Raw genomic sequence first — 14,799 nt, 5'->3', positions numbered from 1 at the left:
TCCTCTACATCACCCAACACTCCGTCTCCGACGCCAACCGGTGGAACTCCCTGTAAAGCGTTCGGCAGAATATCAACTGATCCTACCACGTCGCCTACTCCATCATTCAGATCAACAGCAAAAGACGGGGAGGCGACTGGTTGGACCGCTGGCTCATACACAGGGACGGACGAAGAAGCAACGGCAGGCCTGGAACTCGAACCGGCTGCCGCTGCTTCAGTGGTGGCATTCCAGTTCGAACCCCCTGAGCTGGATACCACATCAACCAGCTTTGCCAACAACTCTGGTGTCCTCACCTCGGGAAACTGCCTCCGACATAGAAACATGACTTGCAAGTCCTCATCACTACCAATCGTGAAGCAATCATACTTCACGGTATCCTGCAAGACAGTGATTGGAATGCGATAGAAAAACTTCTTCACTCGCTTCGCACCTTCCAGACCAAGTTTCATCAGTACAGATCTAACAAGGTCATCATAGCTCGTCGTTGGTTTCACGACAATACAGAGAGGATCCTTATCTGTAAACTTCACACCGGAGCGAGTTTTCCTCTTAATGGATCCTCTGTGGTGAACCAAAACCACAAAACTCTCCTCACTAGCCATCTTACACCCTCTATGAGAGCAACTCACGTTTAGAACCATATATATACTGCACTGTCTACTACTAAATCGAACCGGACTGGTTCGAATTTGGTTTGTGTAATTCGAACCAGCCTGGTTCGAATTACTTCATCCAGTGTGTCCCCATATAATTCGAACCAGCTTGGTTCGAATTATGTGCTGCAGTTTCCTCCCCTGTAATTCGAACCACCCTGGTTCGATTTACTTGAATCAATTTCTCTCTTAGTAATTCGAACCACCCTGGTTCGAATTACTCATGAATGGAGTTCGAACCACACCGGTTCGAATTATATAAATATAGGGTTTGGCTCATTGCAGAAACGAATTTCACTTTGGCTCATTTAGGTAATTTGCAACTTCCCTTGGTTTATTCTAGTTTTTTGGCCTAATTATGATACCGGTGGCTGTGGTAGTAACGTGGTGCACATTGGAACCATGTTTTCAGAAACGCATTATATTTAAAACACAAAATTAACATAAGAATTTAATTTCATGTATAATATAAGAATTTAATTTCATGTATAAAAACACAAAATTAATTATATATTGTTAGTTTGTTACATTAATAAAAATAATTAATATTAAAATTTATTATTCAAAAAAGTATCTAAATACACATATGAATATGATTAAATGATCATGTTAGGACATAAAAAATTAAACTCATAATATAATTTAATAAGAAAGATAATATGCGATATAAAAACTTAAAATTTAATAATCTCTAAAGAGAACGTATTAAAAATATAGATTCTTTTTTAATAGAATCCTTCTTTTAAACTTTAAAGTATTCAACAAATATTAGTATTTTAGTAATTTTAATTATTATTTTTAATCATATATATTTTAATAATCAACATGTTAAATATACATAAAAATCAATTATTAAAATTAATTATTAGAATAATTTACATATTAAATATAAAATATAAATTAAAAATAAATTAAAATATATAATGATTAATTTTAATAAATAATTTTATTGTATAAATAATATTTATATTTAATAATTAAGATCAATTACCAAAATCACAAAAACTTTAATAATTTTGCAAAACTATAAAATCTCTTAATCTCATGAACCAAATCCTTCTTAAAGCAGCCGGGGAAGGCACCTGGAGAGGAGGAGAGGGCCTTTATTGCTGCTGCCAACAATGCATATTGATATTGTTTTAAATATATTATTTTTCAAATTATATATTATATAGATATAGTTAATTTTTTTATATTGTATAATTATTTGTGACTTTAAAAAAATTTAAGTTTTAATTCTTATGCTATTTTGGAGGACTATATTTTATATTTATTTTTTCAGTATCAGAAGTTCCGATAATGATTCTTTAGATATTAATGAGTCAAAGAATGATTTTTAATGAATTTTTAAAAATTATTTATTATTCCGTTTTAAATTCATAAGTTTATAAAAATGTAAATTTTTTGGAATTTGAACTAAAACACAAAAATTTGATTTATACTCTTATTCGTTTTGATTTTTTGATATTTTATTTAATCCAAATAGACAGTATTTTTTTATTGACATTTATATTTTAAAGTTAATTAAATTAACTTAAAAATAGTAAATGTTAATAATCTGTATCAATATTAAATCGAATTAAGCTAATTCGATTTACTATATATGGGCTGTACATGTTCAGTAGTAAATCAAATTAACTATAGTAAATCAAATCTAGTTGATTCGATTTACTGCTCATGGGATATATTTCGAATATCAATCTTTGGTAATTCAACTCAAGTATTTATCAATAATTTTATTAATTTGATTCAATCTAATTCGATTATGTACTAAAATATGTAATTCAAATTAAATCAATTTAATTTATATAGATATATGCATAACCATATGTACGTAATATTTTTTATTTTGAGATTATTGTATAATGTTGATGACTCCTTGATTTATTTAAGTTTTTTATCCTAAAACTCGTTGTTAAGTATATGGAAAATTTGCATAGTCAAGCTTCTGAAGCACACAAAAAAGAAAAAAGTATATTGGAGTCACCATAAAAAATATTGAATTCTTGATTATTGGGATTTTAACCAGTGATTAATTTATACGTACGGGTATGATAACAAAAATAAACGAGTAATTTACTTATTTTTTTCGTTGACTAAAGACGAAAAGAAAGAAATAGCACATAGTATAGAAAGGCTTAGAGAATGAAATGCACAACACACAAGCACTAGCTGCAAAATATTAATTTATGTGGATCATGATATCAGAGTTAGACTACACTATCTAGAAAAATTGATTCCTTTGAATTTATAGTAGTGAGATCCAAGCACGTCTGCATTTGGTAGAGAAAGCAAGAGATAAAAAATAGGAAAGTTTTTAAGTATACTGGTACACCAGTATTTTAGTAATTTTTAACTGTTGATCTTAATTATATATATTATATATACTTTTTATAATTAAAATCAACAGTTAAAAATTAATTAAATATCGGTATACCACTACACTTGAAAATTTTTCTAAAAAATATGGTTTAGTGCATGGCACACTACCCAAATAAGCTTTATAACTTATGCATTTGCATTGAACCACATGGCCTTTTACCTCATTCAATTGCTCACCAACTTTCAACAACTCTACCAAATTCAATAATTTCTTAAGCAAGTTCACCAGATATGACAAATTAATAATGACACATCGGATGAGGCATGCATATATATGGATATATATAGGTATTTCAATAAATTTTAATCGTTATCTTAATTATATACATTATGTATATATTTTATAATTAAAATCAACTATTAAAAATCATTGAAACATTAGTGTACAGGTATACTTAAAAGTTTTCCTATATAATGATGAGAGGGAAAGTGAGATTGGATTTTTATAATTTTATTTTGGTGGAACATTGAACAGAATCTTGACTACCGCTGCATTAAAATATAAATGTTTGCATGGGTCCAAGTGAGGATCAGTTTGTGTTTTTTTATTTTTTATGCATGAACCAAAAGCTGCAGAAGTAACAAAATAGAGCAAAGTAGCCAACTAAAGTTTAGATTTCATTCAAATTCACATTATGGAGCCCTATCTTGAGGGCCATTCCAATTTCCAACAGTTGAAACCGTTTAGATTAGGGACTGTTGGCTTGATTAGAAGTGCAAGAAAGATAAACACTTTTGAGCTATGTTACATTTGCTATTGATTATTCACTATTACTATTAGTTACTAATATTATTACTGCCTAACAGGGAGAACATGAGGTAAAGACTCATGAGAAGAAACTGAGAAACTCTGCCTCTTGCAATCAGCTGAAATGAATTCCTCCATAGAGATCTTGTTGATCAAATGCAGCAAAATACGTTCCATGTCTTCTCCATCACTCCATTCATGGATTTCGGCCTTAACAAGCAAAGGATCTTTACATATCAGCTCCCAAACTGGGAAGTTCTTCCTTGGCATCATAAAGTCCTTTTCCTTCAGCCTCAAGCTTGGGCAATAGTCCCCACTTCCATCCCCAAGATAGATGAACCTCTTCTTCTCTTCACCACATGTTATTGAATCTTGGATTCTCTCTATGATTAGACCCTGCAATCCAAACAAAAGTAAATTAGAATTAGCCAAAAAAATTCAACCTTTTTCGGTTTGATTAAATATCAAAGGGGTATCATATAAACAGACCTTGCACATGTTTGGAGGGCAGAGGCTACATCCATGGTGAGATTTGTTGGAGTCATGATAAGGCAAAACTCTTAACCTTCCCTCTTCAGTAATATAGGAAGGGTTTGTGTTGATCTCAGAGAAGCATTCTCTTATTCCTAAGTTCTTCAATATAGTGTCAATAAAAAGTGTGTTTGCATCACTTACAATCCTCAAGTCACACCTGAAAAGTTACAAAAATAAATTTAAAAATTTTGCTGTGTCCTAAACTTATAAATTAAGAAGAATTTAATTTTCACACATCAAGTAATGCCCCATCATAAAAAATTACTACTTTTTGCATCAAACTTAAACTCAATTTAGAATTAAAAGTTTTTGTATTTAATTACAAAGTTTAAATAGATTAGTGACATATGACATAGCATACCCCATAGCATAGGCGGTTTTAATGGCAGGGACAACTCTGGGATGTATAGGAATTCTCTGCAGAACCTTCACAATCTCATCAATGGTTTTCCCATTAGCATGAAGCTCCATCATCATGGTGTCCTATAAAACCCAAAAAAGTTAAAGTCTTTAGGCCATGCAAACAATGTAGTTTATAGAAAAAAAGCAGAGCTTAGTGGCAATACAAATTCAGAGAAAATGAAACCTTACCATGAGAGTGTTCCAAGGCATGGTGGGAAGAAGCTGATTAAACAGATCAGTGAAACCCAATTCATCAACAACCCAATTGTCACTGTCACATTCAATAATGGTCTTGTCGAAGTCCAAAACAACAACAATCCCAGCCATAATAATGGAAATGACAATGAAGAATGATTCTTGTTTTCGAGTGTGGTGGTGTGTGAGAATTGAGAAATGAGAATTCAGATTTGTTGGGAGTCTAAAACTGCTGTAAAAATCGATTCTTTGCTTGGTTTCAACAACGAAGAGAAAATTGGGTATTTATAGGGAACCCTATGAATGAAACGGTGTTCGAAAAAAAAAATAAAATTGAAGATTCCAAATCCAAAGGAATATTACATAACAAACCCCTTTTTTGAAAATGAAATTCCCATCATAACCGTTCATCTTATAAACTCTGGGTTGATAAAAGAAGATCGGAGGGCAGAGAAATTGTAATTTACTAATTAGGTTTAGGTCAAAATCATGATACTAAAAAAGGAATATTCGAGGGTTTTGAAATGAATGTGGCCACCTATGATAACGCACTTAGTAGCTACATGATTAATATTCCTGGTATGGTCTGGTTCATTTTGAGTTATTTTTAGATTTGGTTTTTATTATAATTAGGTATGGGTGTTTTAATTTGCTAATTAAGCATGTGGTGTTCATCATCCTACTTCAAATTGGAGTATTGGACTCTCTTTGGTGATCCACTCCTTTAGCCTTGTTTTTGTTATTTTTCATATATGAAATCGAAATTTATACGGCTTGTTTTTTATTTAGTTTGCCATTATTGTATTGCTTTCGAAATCAAAACAATCAAGGTATTATTAAGTTTTCTTTCTTTATATTTTTGGATTTATAAAAATTCAAGAGGCTCAAACACAAGCTGCATAGCCTATATGGATAACAAAGTAAAAAATGTTAGGTATATACAAAATGATAATACTATATGCACCAGCATTTTTTTTAACTAAATTTAATCGAGTTAATACAAATTCAATAAAAAAAAATAATGCTAGTCTATCATGTAGTTTTTTTATTTTTGTGCCTTTTCAACACATAAATTTTATTACAAAGCATAAAAATTTTATTATCAAACACATAAATTTTTATACAAAACAAAATTGTGTACATAAAACATAAATTTAAGAATATAGCATTGATATTTATATATAATACAAAAAATTATTAATATAGCAATGTGCATCAATTTTTGTGTACTGTGTATCAAAATTTTTATAATTTTTATTGAATATATATAAGAGAATAAGAACAAGAAAAAGATGACGGCAGCAGCAATAACAATAATAGTAGTGGCAGTAGTGACAATGACGACGTTAAAAAAAGAAACACATAAAAGAAGAAGTAGACAATAACGATGATGACAACGAAAGAAAAAAAATTAACACTATGTACATGTGTTTGAAGAAAAAACACGTTATGACTTGATTGAAGATTTAAGTTAAAAAAGTTTGGATACTAATTTTATTGTATACAAAACATCAACTATTAAATTTGTTATCGTATATTTGTATATAAAAAATATTGTGTATACAAAAAAATCAACCACCAAATCGTCTATATTTGTATATAAATATATAATTTAATTTATTTTTAATATATATTTTATATTTAAATATGTATATATTATATTTTATAAACTGATTTTAATAACTAATTTTAATATACATCTAACATGATTATTTTATATATATATATTGTTTTATATATTTTTAACATATATTTTATATTTTAATATATATTTTATATGAATAGGTAATTTAGTTACTAATTTTTAATATACATATATTTTTATCAAAAGATACCCATTTTTTAATATTTGAATTTAATATTATTTAATAAAAAGTTTACATTTTAATTAATTTTATACTTTTATTATTATACATAACGAAAAGTAAATCTATTAATCTTAATAATTCTCGAATATTCGAAGCTAACAATTAATAATCTCTAATAATTCCATCCGACTTTACTTTTCAATAAATAAAAAAATAGTCAAATGCGGAACATAGTGCTTAAATAGTCTAAATAATTATCACTTGTGTCGATTTTATGTTTATATAGAAATGGATTTTCTTAATTTTTTTAATTATATATTTAATAAAGTATAATTTTTTATTTTTTATTTTTTAAATAAAATAAAAAATATTAAAAATATTAAATAATAAAAAATCATATTTTATCAAACAGTTAAAAAAAATTAAAAAATCCACTCCCTATTTATATAGAATGGTTTGTAGTTTGATCATGTTTTGACTTTGCCGAAAACGCCATATTAATTACACGTTGATATATTGATAAATTGGAGTTAATGTTAAAATTTATTCTTAAAGAATTAAAGTTTTTTTTTGTGTCTAAAATAAATTAAAAGTTATAATATATATTTTAATCTGATTCAAAATTTTAATTTATTTAAATTCATTCTCCAAAGCTGCTTAGTTTTAAAAATAGGATAAGACATCACACTAAAAATAGAATAAGATAAGAGAAATACAAAAATTAATATTTTTGTATTTTATTTAGTGATAAATTAAAATAAATTATAAACGTTTAATTTACTTTTATTTTTTTCATACAAAAAATTTAGAAAAAAAATATAATAATAAAAAATATAATTATAAAAAATTAATAAAAATAATAAAAAAATAAAAAATAAATTATATCTTTTGTTAATATTTTTGTATTCTTTTTTTCAAAAATAACATAAAATACACTAAATTAATATCTTTAAATATAATATTTTTATTTTTATTTTATCTATCAAATATATATATATATATATATATATATATATATATATATATATTTTTTTATATTTCTATTTTAATGTCTTATTTCTAAAAACAAATGCAATCCAACTTATTATTCGTACGTAATTTATGTTAGTCTTTAATTCAACTTCCATCACAAAATTATTAATGGGGTGAACTATCTCAATATTAATTCAATTCGTGTTTAAACTTTTCTATTTAATATAGTGAGCTTTGCCGCTTTGGTAAGAGTAAGACATGAGTGATCCCAATTGGTATATTTTAACTTTTAAACATGGCAAGACTTCTTTCTTCTTCTTTTTTCTTTTTTAATAAAAAAAAACTCGAAAAATAATGTGGAGGAGAAAAAAACAAAAAACAAAAAAAAAAAGGAAAATGAATGATGGGGATATAGACGTCTTTTTTTTTTTCTTTTTTTTTCAAATGCCATTAGACATATCTATTTGATATCATCAAGATAGTGGAAATATACGATATATCAGTAAGTAAAGAAAGAAAATGATAGTGGTGTATATTTTCCTCATGTTTTTTCCTGGGATGGCAATAGCTGGTATTATTGGGCAATCATTATGTTATTATATTCCTATTAACTGTTGTTTCATTTTATAAAGTAAACAAAATTGAGTTAATAATTAAAATTATTCTAAAAAGATATTTCGATTTTTTTAATTAAATTAATTAAATTTATCTCTGAAAAATAATGAATCTAATTACGTTAAATTTTTAGTCATTTTTTTCACTGGAATAGTTAACGCTTACTGACGTAGTCTATTAACAGCTAGTATGGCACTCGTACACTAATATTCTCTTGTTGCTAGGAGAATAAGTTTGTTAGACCAAGTCAAATCAGTCCCTAATCGAATGAATTCTAATCCCAAATTCAATTATTGATTGTCTTAATTCTCTCGTCCTTCTTCCTCTCACTTCGATTGCTGCTCTTGCAGCAATTAATTCAAACTATAGTTATATTAAATCTTTTTATTTTGCCATTGAAGCAACTCAAAAACTTCTTCAAGACTCTACCATAATATGGACTTTAGTGAATTTCTCATATATATAGATAGTTTGTTATGGGAGTTGAAGATAATGTTACCAGAAAATCATTGACAGGGAAGCTCCAGGATGAAATAGAAGGAGAATCAATCTTCTAATAAGGTGATTTTGACCCAAAACTCCAAAAAAGAACATGCTTTCTCTCTATGCAAAGGGCGAGGAAACGTCATAGTAGTATCAATTTTGGAAGATCTGACATCGAATATTTTTCACTTCATTACTGAAAACAAATAAGAAGAGCATCATGGAGTCCATGAATCCGGAGATAAATTTGTATTGGGGGAATAGATGGAGCAATGGAGACATAGAGGAATATCAGCGACGAGTCGGAGATGATGCCACGGGATGGAGCAGTAGTATCAAGGAGGAAAAAGGAAGCACTGCCACAACTGAGTGGATTATCACGCGTGGTGATGAAATGGGACTGGATAAGAAGCGTAAGAGCTATGACACAATCTGCGACGAGGAGCGGCATTGATAACAGACTTAGTTTTACTTTGGGCGACAGCTACGACGCAGATGATGTCAATGCGCAGACGACAACGAACGGCATTGAAGGTTAGGCGGTGACGCGGGCAACGACAGGAAAAACCTGGGAACATGGAATCTGCTATGGAAGTCGCATAACAATATCATTAGGCTATTAGGGCATTAATTAACTGACAACTTTGGCAAGTAAAACAGAATCACAACATTAAACAATATTACTCTTAGGATCTACAATTCATTAATATGATATTTGTAAATAACTGCATGTTTTAATCAACAAAAAATATACAATAAATATACTAACCTGCATGTGCATTACTATTGTTCTATGGTGTAGGTTGTGCTCTACCAGATGGTTGGGGTCTCGAATGTTTCTTCCTGCGTCTCCTTCCCCTGTCAGCAGCTTCTTCAGGGTTAAATTGCCCCTCTTGACCTTCAACGTGTGTCTCATGGTTGTCTCCTACATTGGGGCCTCATCGACAATTGTTGCAGCTTGAGTTTGATTAGGTAGCATCTCAAAAGCTATGTCATTTTGCAATTTCTCATCATGCCCACCTTTACTCAACATTGGTTCACCCTCTTCTTGCAGTTGCTCCTCATGCTATGGGGGATCCTCTTGATGATTTTGCTGATTTTTTGAAGGAGGTCCCTCTACTTCTTCGTCATCAGGTCCTCCATGCTCCTCATGCTATGGGGGATCCTCGTGATGATTTTCATGATTTTTTAAAGGAGGTTCCTCTACTTCTTCGTCATCAGATCCTCCAACCATTGCACTATCCTGATTTGTATCGTCAGAAACCAAGACTTCATCAACATACTCTAGATCGGCATCAACAGGATGCTCAAAATACAAGTAGGCCCTGTTTTCATTCTTCAATGTAGCATCATATCACAAAACTTAACCACATCAGCATTCCTTCTCAACACCCGTAATTTGTTAGCTAAATCCATCCCTGATTTCAACCAATTCACTTCATTATACCTAGTATAACCTAAATCTAGAAATAAACCTTCCACAAAGAACAAATTATATGTATCAACGTGCACCCTCTCGATGATATACTCACTAACCCACCAGTATACTTCAGCACACCATCCTCATCCTTCTCTAACCAACCCCGATGGTAATAGACAAACGTGATATGAGTTGCCATCTAATAAAAATTACCAAATAAGTCACAATAAGCTAAAACAACACATCAAAACACCATCATCGAACCTCCATTTCAAAAAAAAAAAAAACACTTAATCACCAATACTGTGCAAACCCCAACGAACTGATAATAACAACAACGAAAACATAAAATACTTACCCGAACTTTGATTATTCAATGGAGATTTATACACTGAGTATCAATGCCAAACGTGAGCCTGCATGTGACATTACCAATTCCAAAAGATGAGGACAAAGATACAAGAGACGAAGACAAACAGAGACCACCACCAAGAAACTGTTCAATTTTACGCGTCGTTAATAGTCATAGTTACATACGGTCTTTTATTTAAGGTTAATTTGGTCATTTAAATTGAATTGGGATAGGCTTTCATGAATTAGGGATAAAACAGAAATGAGATTGAAACTCTTAAAGGATGTTATATTGGATTTCTGTCTGTCACATTACTAAGCTCTATTTAACGGAAAAGAATTCTCCTCATGGTTTGGCAGATTTGTAATGTTTTTAAAAATTTTAAGAGTACAATTATCGTTATCAAATATTAGGGTTATTATTGTCAACGTTTTACAATTGGAAGCATAATTGACAATTTACTTTTTTTTAAGTATCATAACTATTATATATAGTCACTGCAATTATATATATATATATATATAATGTTTACAAATATAATTTAATTAAAAATGATTAATAATCTTTTACTTTGTTATTTTATAAATATTTTTATTTTAGAAATATTTTATCACTTTTAAATAAGTTAAATACATTTATATACTGCTTAACAGATGTATTTTCTTTTAGGAACAAGGACTAATAAAAGTTATTAATTTGACTAATATTTTATATTTTAAATATTAAGTTCTAACTCTTAATAATATAAAAATAAAATATTAACTGAAAGTATTGACTAATACTCATAACAAATTTTAGTCCCTAACATTTTCCTTCTCTTATAATAATTGTTATTTTCTAATCAGACTTGTATAAAATCAAATTAACACCCAATAATAATAATAATAATAATAATAATAATAATAATAATAATAATAATAATAATAATTTCTGAAAAAATAGTTTCCATTTTGTCGACACATACGTAGGCTCTTCCTGACCCAAAGGCGAAATGAAATGAACGCAACCGGAAAAAAAATTAACCTATTATTTACACATATAATATGATAATGTTAGAAAGACAATAATTTTAAATTATTTTATTTTTCTTAACAACTAAAATTTTATTAATGTAATGTTTATAATTATATATTTATTATATTTAAAATTATTTGATTATTTTAATAATAATTAAAAAATATAAAATATTATAATTTATGATAATAACTTTATATCAAAATTAAGAAATAATAATATAATATATTTCTATTGTACTTATAGATTTAGATAAGCTTTTTCCAATACATAATGATTTACCATATACACGAAAAGAAATTAAGAAAATAATGTTAGCTAGATAGATCAAGAGATATATATGTTAGGTACCAGACAAATGACACAGCAAAATATAGAGATGAAAAATTAGAAATTTGTATAAAATATGGAAACAATTGAATAACTTTCTTTGAGAATTACAACTTCTCTCTATCACAAGGAGACTACAATAACACTCTCTCTTGACAAAAGGAGAAAACACTTCTCTCTCTATATATATAGAAGAAAACTACTCAAAGAAATATTATGTTATTCTCTTTGGATGACTTGATTGAAATGAATTAAAGAAAAACTCAATTTATAGGTGAGTCTCTTCAATATGAACCATCCGTCAATTAGAGGTATATAATTCTTCTCTTTTTCAACCACTAAAATTCTAAGGTTATAAACTAAGATTGTTTATTACCTCTCATTTTATTTAGTTATTATTTATTTATATATTTTCTAAAATTAGCTTTACTAATTTTCACAATCTCCCACTTAAAGCTAATTTTAATAAATTTTCAAAATTCATGTTGCTCATGTATTCCATAGGCCGTATGAGGATCTACACCATTCAAACTTTTCTGTGTTGATTGGTTTTGTCATGGCATCTGCTAGGTTATCTTTAGTGTGAATCTTCTGCATATCAACACTTCCTTCTTTTACTACTTCCCGAACAAAGTGATATTGTACTCCAATGTGTTTTGTTCTTGAATGAAAGGCAGGATTCCTTGCAATGTGCAAGACACTCTGACTGTCACAATACACAGAAATCTTCTGTTGTTTGTGCCCGAGTTCTTCTATCAACCTTTGGATCCAAATAGCTTCCTTGCATGCTTGTGTAGCTGCCATATATTCAGCTTCTATAGTAGATAAAGCTACAACAGTCTGTAATTTAAATAGCCAGCTCACAGCTCCTCCTGCAAGTGTAAACACATAGCCTGTAGTAGATTTTCGTTTATCAAGATCACCTGCAAAGTCTGAGTCGACATATCCATTGACAATGAATTCTGATCCTCCAAAACATAATGCAACATTTGAGGTTCCTTTGATGTATCTCAAGATCCTCTTAACAACATTCCAATGCTCTTTACCCGGATCTGCCATAAATCGACTTACCACCGCAACTGCTTGAGCAATATCTGGCCTTGTACAGATCATGGCATACATAAGGCTTCCCACCGCTGATGCATACGGTACTCGAGACATTTCCATCCTCTCTGCTTCACTACTAGGGCACATACTTGAGGATAATTTGAAATTCATAGGAAGTGGGGTTGAAATTGGCTTACATTCTTGCATATTGAAGCGTTGCAAGATTTTCTTCAAATAATTCTTTTGCGATAGCCAAATCTTCCTATCTTTTTTGTCTCGGTGAATTTGCATCCCTAAAATCTTGTTTGCTGGTCCCAAGTCTTTCATATCAAACTCCCTAGCCAACTGTGCCTTCAATTCTTGGATTTGATCTTTGTTGGGATCTACCACCAACATGTCATCCACATACAACAGTAGAATGATGAAATCATTATCACCAGACCTCTTGTAATAAGTACAATGATCTGAACTAAGTCTGTTGTATCCAAGGCTAATAATGAAAGAATCAAATCTCTTGTACCAACACCTTGGCACCTGCTTTAGACCGTACAGAGATTTAGTTAACCTGCAAACCAAGTTTTCTTTTCCTTGTTCTTCAAAACCTTCTGGTTGGAGCATATATATCTCTTCTTCAAGTTCTTCATGAAGAAAAGCAGTCTTTACATCTAATTGCTCTAGATGTAAATCAAATGCAGCACACATAGCCAAAACTACTCTAATAGTAGTTAGTCTCACCACCGGAGAAAATATTTCATTGAAGTCAATACCTTCTTTCTGAGCATATCCCTTGACAACCAATCTTGCACGATATCGTTCCACCTGATCATTACTATCTCGTTTGATCTTGTAAACCCATTTGTTACCAATGGCTTTCCGACCTGCTGGAAGTTCAACAAGTTTCCAGGTATGGTTCCTATGTAATGCCTCAATTTCTTCTTGCATTGCTGTCATCCACATAGAAGCGTCTGGATTGTGCATAGCCTCCATAAAAGTTGTTGGCTCTCCATCTTCTGTCAAAAGACAATATGCATCATGGTTTGTCAAAACATAATTTGAGTGCCATGATGGTGTTCTTCTTTGTCGAGTGGATCGACGAACTTCTATGTCATTGGCCTCTGCTTCTTGTTCTTCGTGCTGTGGTTCTACTTCAGAAATATCATCTTCTCTACATTTTTCATCTATTTGAACAGTGATTATCTCTTTAACAGTGCTGTCATTTTCTTGTTCCTTTTGCAATTCATCTTCTGCAAATATTACATCTCTACTGACAACTACCTTGCGGGCAGTGGGATCCCACAGGCGATACCCCTTAACTCCGTCAGTATAACCCAAGAATATACATTTTCTAGACTTTGGATCTAGCTTTGTTCTTTCCTGAGAATTGTACATCACGTACAAAGGACAACCAAATATATGTAAAGAAGAATAATTAGGTGGCTTACCTTGCCACATCTCCATTGGTGTCTTTAACCCAATTGCAGTTGATGGTGACCGATTTATCACATAACAGGCGGTTTTAACAGCTTCTGCCCAAAAAGACTTGGCTAAACCTACAGTTTGCAACATAGCTCATGCTCTTTCTAGGAGAGTCCTATTCATTCGCTCTGCTACACCATTTTGCTGAGGCGTATATGCAACTGTGAATTGCCGTTGAATACCTGCTTGCTTGCAAAATGTTAGGAAATCACCATCGACATATTCTCCTCCATTATCTGTCCTTAAACACTTGATCTTCTTTCCAGATTCAAGTTCTAACTTTGCTTTGAACTCTTTGAACATCGCAAACACGTCTGACTTCTTCTTGATCGGGTACACCCATAGCCTCCTAGAGTAATCATCAA

General features: G+C 30.4%; 1 protein-coding gene across 1 annotated transcript; it reads right to left on the bottom strand.

Moving 5' to 3' along the window:
• Positions 1-3,637: 3,637 nt before the first annotated feature.
• On the bottom strand, positions 3,638-5,237 carry LOC107614406 (inorganic pyrophosphatase 2). The gene is made up of 4 exons (XM_016316617.3): positions 4,912-5,237; positions 4,682-4,803; positions 4,276-4,477; positions 3,638-4,182 (listed from the first exon to the last, which is right to left on the bottom strand). Exons 1-4 carry the CDS (start codon positions 5,047-5,049, stop codon positions 3,832-3,834), a joined length of 813 nt encoding a protein of 270 aa, XP_016172103.1. The 5' UTR covers positions 5,050-5,237; the 3' UTR covers positions 3,638-3,831.
• Between the last annotated feature and the right edge of the window lie 9,562 nt (positions 5,238-14,799).

The sequence above is a fragment of the Arachis ipaensis genome, chromosome B8 (genome assembly GCF_059453495.1).
Source record: "Arachis ipaensis isolate K30076 ecotype BB chromosome B8, ASM5945349v1, whole genome shotgun sequence".
Classification (NCBI taxonomy): domain Eukaryota; kingdom Viridiplantae; phylum Streptophyta; class Magnoliopsida; order Fabales; family Fabaceae; genus Arachis; species Arachis ipaensis.
This window is presented reverse-complemented; position numbering and strand designations above follow the sequence as displayed.